The 13226-nt window shown below is 42.7% G+C and overlaps 2 protein-coding genes across 2 annotated transcripts in view; one reads left to right on the forward strand and one right to left on the reverse strand.

The window, feature by feature from the left end:
- Window positions 1-331: 331 nt before the first annotated feature.
- Window positions 332-13226, forward strand: part of Tdrd9 (tudor domain containing 9) — a 98401-nt gene continuing 85506 nt past the window's right edge. The window contains exon 1 of the mRNA XM_046453246.2: window positions 332-638. Within this exon, the coding sequence (XP_046309202.1) occupies window positions 430-638 (209 nt within the window). The 5' untranslated portion in view covers window positions 332-429. The remainder of the gene's footprint in view (window positions 639-13226) is intronic.
- Window positions 9066-10623, reverse strand: Rd3l (RD3 like). The gene is made up of 2 exons (XM_046453249.2): window positions 10322-10623; window positions 9066-9969 (listed from the first exon to the last, which is right to left on the reverse strand). The coding sequence occupies exons 1-2, from the start codon at window positions 10618-10620 to the stop codon at window positions 9672-9674; spliced, it is 597 nt and encodes a 198-aa protein (XP_046309205.1). The 5' UTR covers window positions 10621-10623; the 3' UTR covers window positions 9066-9671.

The following is a 13226-nucleotide window of genomic DNA, read 5'->3' on the forward strand; positions in this document are numbered from 1 at the left end:
CCTCCTTCACTGCTTACCCTTCAAGGCCCCGCCGAAGAGTCCTTTCTTCACGAAACCTTCCCCGACCCCCTCTTTGTCCCTCTCCCCAAAATGGGTGTGCGGAGGCCTGAGCCCAGCAGCCAGGGGCAAAGTCCCTGCGCGCTTGCGGTCCAGCTCCCGAGGGCCGAACCTCAAGGCCGCCCGCCCTGCACTCAGGGGCCTCGCGCCTGACCCGCGGGCAGCGGCTCCCGACACGCCTCACGCGGCCGGGGAAGGCTGGCGGCAGGAGGCCGAGGGCGCGGCCCCCTCTCCCGCCGCGCGTTCTGATTGGAGGGCTGCGGGTGGGGCGGGGCTTCCGGAACGCCGGCGGCGCTGCGCGGGGAGTTCCTGCCTCTGGCTAATTCCCGCGCTCGGGCAGGCGGTTGAGGAGGCGCGACGCCGGCTTCCACTATGCTGCGGAAACTCACGGTCGACCAGATCAACGACTGGTTCACCATCGGCAAGGCCGTGACCAATGTGGAGCTGCTGGGCTCGCCCCCCGCCCTCCCAGCCGAGGCGGGCAGGGATGAGGCTCAGCGCAAGGACGTGGCCCCCAGCGCTGGCCCCTCGGCCCCGGCCCCGGCCCCGGCCCCGGCCCCGCTGGCCGGGGCCCTCGGGAGGTAGGGCGCGGGGAGCGGGGCAGGCCGCTAAGCCCTCAGGAGCTGCCTGTGCACAGACAGCGCCTCCGGAGCGTTGCCGGGCGTTTCTGCTTTACCCATGGGCTCTGCCCTCAGAACCTGCTGTGGGTTTCCAGAAACGTCGCTAAGTGCCCGTGGGTCCCGCTTCCCAGCGCCCACGTGACCGCACGTGCACCGGCATCGGCTGCGGTTGGGGAACCCGCCCGACACTTCGCGGTCACCTGGGGTCCGTGGCGTACATTAGGGGTCGCGCTTGGTGCCTTGCGCTCGGTGGCCTGCGACTAGCGTATGACGACTGGTGCCCTGCCGTGGGGGGGGGGGGCAGCTTCATTGCCTAGAAATCGGCGCTGCCTGGGTTCCTCCCCCCTCAGCCCTTCGCGCTGGTCTTTTTTTCTGTTTTCCTGGTTTCCTTTGCAGAACGCCCTGCGGTGGCCAGCAGCCGTGTGCCCCCTTTCGCCCTGCCTCCTTTCACTTAGCCTCCTGCGCTTGACCTTCCTGCCTGCTCTCGGCCCGGTAGCTTTCCCCTTTTTAGCACTGATGGGTCATCCATGGGATGTACCACATTCACCTGCTGAAGATTGGCTGCTTCCAAGTTTGAGCAGTTCGTAAAGATTCTATGCAGGTTTTTCTGTGGACATGTTCATTTGGGTAGATACCAGGGTTTGTGAATGCTGGATCTTCGTTCAGTTTTGTTAACCCTCCTCTCAGGATTCTTTGGCTTAAGTAGCTGCTGTAAGTTATTCGCTTCACGTGAATTTGTTGGAAACAAGGCAGGAGGATACTCTTTGATTCAGAGGAGACCTAGATCTGGTGTCTTTAATAAAAACAGCCTGAGAAGTCCCCCTAGCTGAGTGCGGGGAATCTCCATTACTCTGCTGCACCCCGAGTTTAGCACCTTTAAAGTTGGGAGTGTTTTTTTTTTTTTTTTTTTTTTTTTTTGGTAAAGTTATTCTTGTTGGCAGGTTACATCTGATTTGATGGTTAGGCCCAGACTATGGGTCAAGTTCTTGTGTGTTGCTTCAAGCCTTTTTTAGGGTCCTTTCAAATGCAATCTTGGGATCTTTGGTAATAGTTTTCTTACAGCCATGGCAGGGACAAAGTGACCCCTTGTGCAGCTTAGAAGTGGCTGCTGTTTGTACTCTCTTTTCTTGAATGACTGTGGTGAATGATCCTTCTCTACTCAATAAACTGGTGAAACTAATTGCTTGAAGTAACTCAATTAAATTATTAAGTTATTATTGACCTTGTCAGAAACTAAAAATATATATTTAAATGTCATTTTAACTATTAAGGACCATTTTTAAAAATTTACAGTTCTTGGGACTGAGGGTATAGCTCAGTGGTAGATCCTGGCAAATGAAGCCCCGGGGGTTCAATCCCAAGGACTGCAGAATAAATAAATAATCCAGTTCTTCATGGACTAAAATGTTTATAAAAATCAATCAAAATGAATTTTCAGAGCAATAAAATGGGAAGACAAAAGCCCCATTTTATTCTATTAAATTTAATGTGTAAAATTAATTTATAAAATGGCCATAAATGTTTTAACTTTTGTACTTAGTCATCGACAAACAACATCTTTCTCAGTAGTGCTAGCTGAGATGATATTCCTCTGTAAGTGCCTTTCTGGGCTTTAAACATGTATATCCAATGCCAGAGTTTCTATCATATAGTAGACACTCAACTAAATGCAGCTACATTAGTTAATCATCATAACAATTGTTTGGCATTATCATTAATCACCTATGATGATTTTATAGAGGAAGAAATAGACTTGGGTAGCAGAGTAACTTGCCCAACTTCATGTAGCAAATGGTCATAATGGGCAGAATGACCCCCAAAGATGTATGCTATACCCTCTGAATATGTAATGTTACATGGCAAAAGGGAGATTACTTAGATTACCTGAATGAGCACAATATAATCACATGAGCACTTAGGGCTGGGGACATAGCTCAGTTGGTAGAGTACCTGCCTCACTTGCACAAGGCCCTGGGTTCAATCCCTAGCACCACAAAAAACAAAACAAAACAAAACAAAAAAACACATGAGCCCTTAAAAGCAGAGAATTTTCTGTGACTGAAGTTAGAGGTTTGAAAGATTTGAAACATGGCCAGATTCTTTTTTATGAAAACCATTTCCAGTAAGGAAATGAGTACCTTAGTTCTACAGTTGCATGGAACTGATTTTGGCTGACAACCTGAGTGAGCTGTCAGTAGGGAAGGCAGTCTTGCAAACCCTTGATTTTGGCCTACGAGACCCTAAGCAGAGGGCCCAGGTGAATTTGACTGGACTTGTGAGGTCAGTCTCTGTTTTCTTTTTTATACCTTTATTTTGTTTATTTAGTTTTTTTATGTGGTCTGAGGATTGAAACCAGTGCCTCACGTGTGCTAGGCAAGTGCTTTATCGCTGAGCACACCCAGCCCAGTCTCTGTTGTTTTAAACTGCTAAACTTGGGATCTTTTGTTAGAGCACCATTGCAGTTAGGAAACCAACACAGTGGTAGAGCTGGGTTGCAGATTTTGGGTGAGTTGACTCAGGAAGCCTGGCCCATAGTGTGGTTCAAATGTTAGTTGAACTATGTCTTTCCAGTAAAGGAGAGTTCTGGCTGCAATTTGGGCTTCAGTTAGAAAATATTTGACATGGGAAGGTGGCTTTCACAAGCTGGGGCTGTCCCACAGTACTGTGTGTGGGCTAGTTACTTAGTGGTTGTTTGCAGTGAGTGACTGGTGTCCTGTCTGTGAGAATGTTGGTAAATCAGTATAATGAGCAGTGGCCACCAGAATTGAAATAGTGAACAGAAAAATACTTGACTGTATCTCAGGTAGTTCAGAGAACTGCTCTGGGAGGGATATGTGTGGGTGGTGAAGAAAGGGCTACAGTTTAAGTTTATTTTCAGTGGGTAAAACATTGCTTGCTTTCCTTCCATGGGAGGTTGGCGTGCTGGGCTCATAGGGCTTGGTGCAGTGTGTGTGAGGGTGAGTAGTTTTCAAATCATGCTTCCCTCAGCCACGGGGCTCCCCCTTTCTTCTTTTCGTGGTGCTGGAGCTTACTTGTTTTGATTGTGGATTATGCCCTGTTGTCCTTACTTTCCTTGGCATATGAGAAAGGAAACCCTGGAGGCTGTGCGGGGCATTTTGAGCATTCTTCTCCAGGGCTGTTGCTCTGTCTGCCCTCAGCTGTGGCTCTTATGCCCAGTGCTGCTTTGTGCCCTCTGAGTTGGAACCTCCTCTGTCTTCAAGGCTTACATTAACTCCTAGTCCATGACATTCTTGAATAATTCTCACTATTGTGCCTTTGACTCAACATCTTAAAATTGTGCTCTGACCCAGAGGCTTCCCTGAAGAGAGCTTTCACCCAGATTACTTCCACATTTTTCCTCTTTTTGTTTTACCGAAAGCTGAATGCCTGCTGTGTTGGACATTGTACCAGGTTGCAGTCCTTCCCACAGATAGAAGTCTCACTCTTTGAGGGAGTCAAACATCAGAGAAGTTGAGAAACTGAACTCGACCAGTCTGCATACATTGTAGAATACATATCTTTGACTCCAAAGTATATTGCTTTTTTTCTTTTTGCCTTTTGGTATTTTGGCCTCACACAGATGTTAATGTGTACCTCTGTTACTTCCAAGAATTCCTGTGTTCTATTTACTCACTGTTGTAGTTTGGATCTTAAATATCTCCCAGAGGCCCATGTGTTAAAGGCTGGGTTCCCAAGGTGGTGCTTTAGAGGTGGTGGAATCTTTGAGAGGTGGAGCCTATTGGAAGGTCCTCAGGTCATTGGGGGCATGCCCTTGCATGGGGTAATGGGATTCCAATCCCTCCCTCTCCATTTCTTTTTTGCTTCTTGGTCATGAGGTGAGTGGTTTTGCCCTGCCACGTGCTCCTGTCTTGGTATGATGCCATGATGGGGCCTATTGATCATGAACTCAAACCTGCAAAACAATGAGTCAAAATAAACCTTTTCTTTTTATGAGTTAATTACCCCAAGTATTTTGTTATAGCATTGGATAGCTGACTAACACACCACAAAGTCCATGTTTTTTAGATCAAAAACAGATCTTTTGTCTAACAGATGGTTTATTAGGTAAACAATATTCCCTATTGATTAAAAAAGCACTGGAGTATCCTGTGTGTATTAAGTGCAGCTAGAGTAGATTGAAAGGGAGGTAAAAGTTGAGATGAGGCCAGAGAGGTAACAGGGATTATGAGTTGTCTCTTAAATCATTGTGAGGACTTTGTTGCTTCATCTGTGGGAGCTGGGAGCCACTGGGGGAGACTTGGGATTTTGAGTGGAGCTGTACTATGGTTTGACTTATGGCTGCATCAGGATCACTGCTGCATGATTTAAATGGGTAGACATAAAATCAGGAAGGAGTCTGTGGATATTATCTGTGATGGCTAATTTGTGTGTCACCATGGCAGAGTCACAGTGTCTAGACACATGGTCAAACACTGCTCTGGATTTCAGTGAAGGTGTGTTTTGGATTAACATTTGAATTGGTGGACTTTGAGTAAAGCAGATTACCCTACATGATCTGAGTGGGCCTTCTCCAATTTTTTGAAGTCCTGCATACGTCAAAGACTGGCTTCACTTCAGCAAGAAGAAATTCTGTCATCACATGAACTGGTACATGAGATGTGGGCTGCAGCTCTTCCTGGGTCTCCAGTCTGCCCAACAGATTTTGGACTTGCACCTCTATGATGGTGTGAGCTAATTCCTTAAAAGTAAATCTCTCTGTACACATGTCCTGTTCTGGTTCTCTGGAGGACACTGACTAGTACATCATTCAGGCAAGACATAGGATGGTGTATTGGACCAGAAAGGTAGTCAGGGGTGGTAAGCATGGTTGAACTGGGGATATGTTCTTAAGATAGAGGTGAGGACCTTGTAGCTGGGCCAGATACAGGATGTGAGTGGGGAAGTTGTAGGTGGCAAGAAGATTTCTGGCTGAGCAACTGGAAGGTGTTGCTATCAATGGGGAGGGCAAAACTGCAGGAGGATCTGCTCTGTATGGGGGTGGGGGGCTATACCAGAAGTTTGACTTTGAAATGCCTGTTGGCAGTAAATGCAGACAGTCTAGGTTGAGTCAAGTCTGATTGGAATTAAGACATCTGAGGGTTAGGGCTTTGGGCTTAGTGGGGTGAGACCACTCAGACTGCAGGTGCTAAATCCTGGTGGGTGGGTGTAGAGTGAGAAGAGGTCCACAGCCCATGCCATGGTGCTTGGTGTTCAGAGGTTGTGATGGAATGAGCAAAGAAGACTGGGCAGGAGCTAAGGGAAGGGTCAGGAAAACCAGGGAGTGAGACTCCCAGGAGACAGTGGCTTGCTTTATATCCTGAGTGTGAATCTCTTTGTACTTTATGGGAGTATTATATGGGTTGTTTCCCTGCAGAAGAACTTATTTAAGACAAGTTGTCACTAAATCTCTACCACTTAGTGCAGTCCCTATCACATAGTATTAGTGCAGATATTTGTTTGAATGAATGAGCTGCATTAGTAGGTCCTAGGTATTGGGTGCTTACAGTATGCCAGGAGAGTTGCATTGTGCCTTGATCTTTGGCTGTATGTGTGAGTAAGCCAGTGAAAACTAGGGGATCCTGACGACTGTGCTGTACTTATTTCCAGAATTACAGTGCAGCTCACTGTTTCCATACCACCACCCTAGGCCAAACCATGGTCATCTCTTGCTTGGATTATTATAAAAGCCCACCATTTCTGGCTTTTTGTTTTTGCATCCTTGCTTACTAATGATCTGTCTAGCACTTACAAGAATTTTTGGCATGAGGTCCATGTGGAATGATCACACTAGCCGTCTTTGAGTACCTGTGTGACTCTGGTGGGGAGACTGCCTTTCCCAGTGTTGCTTAATTGGTACCTGTGTCATCTGCCGCTCTCTTTCCTGCACTAGGGCTATACTTGCATTTTTCTCTCTGTCTTGAAGATTCCAACTCTATTCCCACCACTCAGCTTGTGCATTTTCTCTTCCTACTGTGTCGATTGTCCTCCCTCTTTATTTTCCCTGTTTTTTTTCCCCCCCATGACAGGCTCCTTGCATCATTGGGGCCCTGTTCAAATATCTGCTCGTTAGAGAAATTTCATATGACTCCCATATTCTTTAATTCCTCCACCTTCTTTTCCAATCTCTCTAGCTTGTTTCACCTTTCTTCCTCTAAGTACTTATCACATGCCAAATGCTTGTTTGTGATAGCCAAAAACTAGTTCTGCCAATCATCTTTGCACTTGTGTGATTATGGCTTGGTGTCCCCTCCCCTACCCAGGGAGACCAGAAAGATTCTGGCTTGTAGATTTGGATGGTTAGAGAGTGTTGTCATTTACTAAGATGGACAGGGCTATTTTTTTTATATTTATTTTTTAGTTGTTAGACACAATACCTTTACTTTATTTTTTTTATTTTTATGTGGTGCTGAGGATCCAACCCAGGGCCTCACACGTGCTAGGCAAGCACTGTACCACTGAGCCACAACCCCAGCTCTGGACAGTGCTACTTGATGAAGTGTTTGAAGAGCTGTACTTATTACTGTGTGTGTCCTGGGCATTGTCTTAATGGTGTATGTTTTGGCTGATTTCTCCCTTGAATTTTGTTCTTTTAGAAAAGAAACCTTTATGATTGGTGGTTTTGAGCATGTTGATTTTCATTTTGTTTTAATTTTGAGACAGGGCCTTGTCAAGTTGCTGAAGCTGGCCTCGAGCTTGCTATCCTCCTACCTCAGCCTCCCAAGTTGCTAGGATTATAGGCCTGGGTTACCTTGCCTTATGGTAATTATGTTGACTTTGAGGAGATGTTGAGTAGGCAACTTGTTATTTTACATTTGGATCACAGAAGGTAGGTTTGGGCAGGGCAGGTGAGATAGAGTGCTTCCCTTCTGTTAGTTAGTTAGCTCTTGCTGGGTGAGCCACTTAATCCCTCTGAGGCAACTTGCTCCTCTCTCAGGTGAGAATAATATCACTCACTGATTTACAAGGGTAGGATTGAATGGGAAGGCACACATGTTCCTGGTATGTAGAGGACTTACTTTAACATTATTTCATGGGTTGGGCTGGTCAGGAGTGCTGTGGTTGGAGAGTCTGTTGAGTCCTGTGTAGAGCTCTTTCCCGTGAATGTCTTCACTTACTTCTCATTGTTCCCTAGCTAAATGCTTCTGTGACTGCTCACACCACCTTCTCTTGATAAAATATACCTGCAGAGTTCCTAGTCATCCTCCCCCTTTGTTGTCCTTTGTATTTTTTAATATTTATTTTTTTAGTTATAGGTGAACACAAAGTCTTTATTTTACTTTATGTGGTGCTGAGGATCGAATCCAGTGCCTCATGCATGCTAGGTGAGCACTCTACTTCTGAGCCACAACCCCAGCCCTGTCCTTTGTATTTTTGACCCTAATTCCTTTGCCAGCTTTAGGTATTATAAATAGTCAGTGAATAAAAACCTTGATCTATTAGTATTCAGGAAATTATTTGTGTTAAAATTTCTATTTTATTTGTTGATTTTTTTCCAGAAACAACTCTATAGTTTTAAATTTCATAAGCTAAGACTTTCTTAAGAAGCACTGTTATTAGGTTATTGCCAATTACAAAATGAGAGAAACTCAAAACAGAGTGTATTATTCTATTCCCTTCTAAAATCTGGTTGTAAGATGGATTTTGGGTGACAGGTGGCCTGGCATGCATTCTCATCCTGGAATGACACAGCTCTCTACCTCTTCAGTCATGATGGTATATACCTGTAATCCCAGCTGCTCAAGAGGCTGAGGCAGGAGGTTCAAGTTTAAGGCCAGCCTGGGCAGCTCAGTGAGATCCTGCCTCAAAATAAAAAATGCAAAGGGTGTGGAGTCGAGTATCCCACACTGATAGAGGTCAATCCCCAGTACCTCAAGGTGGGGAGGAAAGAAATGGTACGGGTTTTAATATTCTAGGTTTTTTTTTTTTTTGATTTTTAGTTGTCAGTGGACCTTTACTTTGTTTATATGCAGTGCTGAGAATCAAACTCAGTGCCTTACATGCTAGGCAGGTGCTCTACCACTGAGCCACAACCCAGCCCCAGGGTTCCAGTTCTTTAACGAAAGAATAAATTTGACTAATGCATCATTTTCTACTTTAATTAAATTATTAAAATGTAAAATTTTTATATATTAAATAATTTGCTATTTTATTTTTTTTGAAGAGAGAGAGATAAATTTAATATTTATTTTTTTAGTTTTTCTGCGGACACAACATCTTTGATTGTATGTGGTGCTGAGGATTGAACCCTGGCCGCACGCATGCCAGGCGAGCGCACTACCACTTGAGCCACATCCCCAGCCCTAATTTGCTATTTTAAATGAGTATACATTGTCAAGATTGAAAGTTTTTCTGAAGTAGGATAAAAAAATCCATTTATTTTTACTGATACACTGTAGAGATGTTTTTAATACTTTCCTTTAATGTTAAGATAGAAAATAAGTAATTAAAAATGAATCTGAGTCAGGATAAAGCACTACTTTGTTTGTAAACTGCAGGTTATTTCCTCCCTCAATGCCCCCTTCCCCTGTCCCCAGCCGAGAATGATATCACATCATGGGATATTTACATCATTCCACTGTTATATTGTATAGATAGGATTCACAGTAATCATTTATTTTATACATAGCCTATTTTAGAATAACTAACTAAGCTAACTAACTTAGAATAACTAACTTAGCTAACTAAGTTTCACACAGAATATATAAAAATCCATACTAAATTGCCTTGGTTCCTGTGAGATGTGTTTGAAGGATAAGAAAACACTTTAAACATTTTAAAAAAATATTTAGGAAATAATTTAGTTAGAAGCATACTGTTCAGTGAGAACATTACATGTTTAGAGTGGTTAAAAAAGAACAGTTTAAAACAGGATACTCATCCATGGGAATTTTAACTTCTGACCTCATGACAAAGAAAACTGAAGTCACATCGCTTTTGTTTAATGTTAGGAGTATTGGTTCTTGGATGGCACACGGAAGCTTGGTTATAGGAACCTTAACTTGGTGGGTAGTAGTACGGTAGGTTCCATGTTCTGTACGAGCATGCTGGGAACCTGTTCTTGCTGTTCCTGTCTACGTAACTTGAGATGGTGGGTATTTCATCTTTTTCTGGACTCTTGGAGCTTTCACCTGGGAGTGCTGAGGTGGGGGGACAGCCTGTGTCCCAGGAGTGCTGTGGGCCCTCCTGCCGAGTCCCTTTGTCAGGACTACTGAGGAAGTCTTTCAGAACTTGCTTGAAGATGTAGACTATTTCCCATGGCAGCACATCATTTTCTGCTAGAACTTCTCGAAATCTAGGGGGAATGCAGGAATGAATATCCAATTCAGACAATTTTTTTTGTCACGTCCCTGCAACTCCAAGTATAGCTTACATAATGTGATCGAGACTAGTTACCCACCTTTTGAGTAATCTGTACGTAGCTCTAAAATTATGCTTCTAAGTAAAGATATTTTGATTCTAATTGAATGTCCTACCAGAGAGATATCCACAGATATTTTTATCCAGCTTATCTCTAGGGATTTTGGTATGTGGGTATTTGGTATGCATGATTAAAGAATTTATGCATTAGGTTACAATTTCTCTAAATATGTGAGGAGCTTAGACCTGGGTGTAGCAAATATCAGAAGAGAACACAGTATATTTACCTGCTGAGAATAGTTCCAGTTTGGCAAGGATGAACTTGTGAACAAAGAACTTCGAGTTGTCTTTGCTCTGCAGCTGGGATGGTTGTATGGGGACTCTGGTAGTTTCTAAGCCAGTTATAATCCACACCTGTTTTTTTCACTTTTTGCTCATTTTCAATCTCTTGTATGAATCTTTCTCGCTCCTTTAGATGCCATTTTAATTCCCGAAGCAGAGTCTTTGTCACTATATCTGAGTCAGCATAGTGTGTAGGTTTGTAGGAATTGTTTTTTGGCCATTTCATCCAACCAAAGAATGGCATTTTTAACCTGTGGAAATAGTCTCACTTGTTTATGTTTATACAGTTTTATAGTTCTGATCAGCAAATATTTGTTTGTTTATTTGAATAATAAAACTGTCAAAAAAGTGCATAAGTTTTTCAGTGGCTAGATATGCAGGTCAAAATAAGATTAGAACATGGATTAAAGTCTTCAAATTTCTAACTAGGCCAGTGCCAAAAATCAAGCTTTGAAAATACTTTTATGTAGCTAAGCAGAAGTTAAATACATAAAGTCAGAGATAATCTACAAACAATAATATCTGAAAGTAACACTTGCTATTAAAAGTTCTTCAGAGGCTTTAAAATACCAATGTATTGGAAAGGGCTGTCAAAGACATACTTTTGGTCTATGCTTTATACAGAAAAAGCTTAAAGCTTACCTTCCAAGTTGATGGATCTGATGTGGGGATGCTGCCACAGTGTACTCAAATTGATGATGAAGCTGTGTCTCATTCAGGCATATCTCGTTCTCCTGGATTTTCCTCTGTCGAATGAGCCTCCTGATTTGCCCCCTGAAACTGTATTTGAAATAAATAACTTTCTGTGTTAGGAATGAAGTTGTGATGTCTTCTTTTGGAGAGACTGCTCATTAATTCACCTTGTAAGTAAGCTAGAAGAAATGACAAAAATAACTTACTATTTAATTTTCCCAAATTATATAATGGCCTGCCTTTTGAATGCAGCTCATTCTATTTGAGAAAGATGCCGGCAGCTATGGATACTGGTCCCAAATGCATTCTGACATGTCTTTGGTAGTGACGAAGAACATCGTCTGAAGCACCACAGATGCGCTCCTAGCTGGAGTGAAGACTGTCGCATGATGTGATGCTTTGCTGTGCATAGCTGTAGGTCACAGTTTAGTGCTGTATTTTTATGCCTGTAGAGCTCTAAAAATAACCATGTTGCTTTTATTCTTCAGCTTAACTTTCAGGCCATTTAGAAGCCAGGTCACTGTCCCCTCTAATGAAAGCAGGAAAAATAGATCAGATTTGACTATCTGCAAAATACACACTCCGAGAAGTTTTGTTGTAATTGAACAAAATAGGTAAAGCATGCTGATATCAGTCATGTGAAATATTTAGCAAATGTTATGTTCAATATTACTTTTCTTGCAGAATAGTTAGATTTGTATACTAAAGCAAGTTTAAATGCTAGAGGACATTATAAACACTTAAGTAGGCAACTTTAACATGCACTTGATAATCTCTGGATATAACATCATAAGGCAATAATCGGTTGTTAGGAAAAAAAGAAATAGATGTAAGAATATTTAGTTTAAAGTGAAATCTTATAGTTCCTCATAGAAAGCATTTTGGTGTTTTGTCTTAGAGCTGCCGATGAAGCATGGGTTAGGTGAGTCTTGGTAGGCAGTGCTTTTTATTGTGCTGATTTTTTCTATTCAGTATTCATCTTGGGGAAGAGTAGATAGAGAAGAAAGGTCTCTGGCTCTTTGTTAAGCAACTACACAGTGATTTTTTTCTTTTGTAATTTTTGTTTTTTTTCTGTTGCTTTTGTTTCCAATGAGCCGTGAAGAACAGACACTGTTCACATCAGACCTCCGTGTGTGGGATGGTCCTGAGAAGCTGGATGTCAGGATCCATTACCCTCACTCAGGCTTTACCTTGTGCTGCATGCAGCACTCTGAGAAGGGAAGAATGAAGTTTATCGTGATAGAAACATCCTGCCTGATTTTGTACTCAAATTGCAATGACCCTTGCCTTCTTCCTTTGAATCGCCTTCTTGTTACCGCTTTAAAATGTCTTTCTTCTGAAATGGTGATGAAAATATAACAGTATATTGAATATGGACAGAAACCAGGTTTCCATTTGAGGCTCTATGCAGCCTTGTTATCCCTTCCCACCTGGCTCTTTCCTTGCTACCACCCCAGTGCCAGGCCTGACTGTCCCACACTTTTGCTTGCTTTTGATCCCTCAGCTCTAATTACACTGACTCTTCTTAAATGCTTATTCTTTCTCAACTATGTAGTCATACCATAATTCTTTTTCAGGGGCCAGTTTGAATACCAAATTCCAATTTAAAAAATTTTTTTGTCAGTACAGGGGATTGAACAAACGCAGAGGTGCTCTATCACTGAGCCATGCTCCTGACCTTTTATTTTTTTTTATTTCAAAACAGGGTCTAAGTTGCTGAAATTGGCCTCGGACTTATGATCACCTTCCTCAGACTCCCAAGTTGCTGGGAGTATAGACGTGTGCCACCATGCCAGGCTCACAGTTCTTTTCTTATCACCTCAGCTCACAGGGAGTAACCTTCTTTTGAACTTACTCATATAAACCAGTTTTTGTAGCACTTGTTGTATGCTACTTGTATTGTTCCAAATTAATTTCTTTCTTTCTCCTGATGTTATATTGAAGTAGAGACCACATATCAATCTCTAGTGTTCCTCCTACTAATATGTAGATCAAGAACGTGTGTGTTTGAAGATTGAAATAAGGAAGTACTTTTAATGAATATTTTCTGTTTATAAGGGTAAAATCAGATTAACATTGGAATTTATTAAATATTTTATTGAGTTAAATGAATTACTTCTAATGAATTATAACACTATTAGGATATTTTATGGGAAG

Source organism: Marmota monax, unplaced genomic scaffold (assembly GCF_021218885.2).
Source record: "Marmota monax isolate L192 unplaced genomic scaffold, Marmota_monax_Labrador192_F-V1.1 WCK01_AAM20220418_F8-fsc00190, whole genome shotgun sequence".
Taxonomy (NCBI): Eukaryota; Metazoa; Chordata; class Mammalia; order Rodentia; family Sciuridae; genus Marmota; species Marmota monax.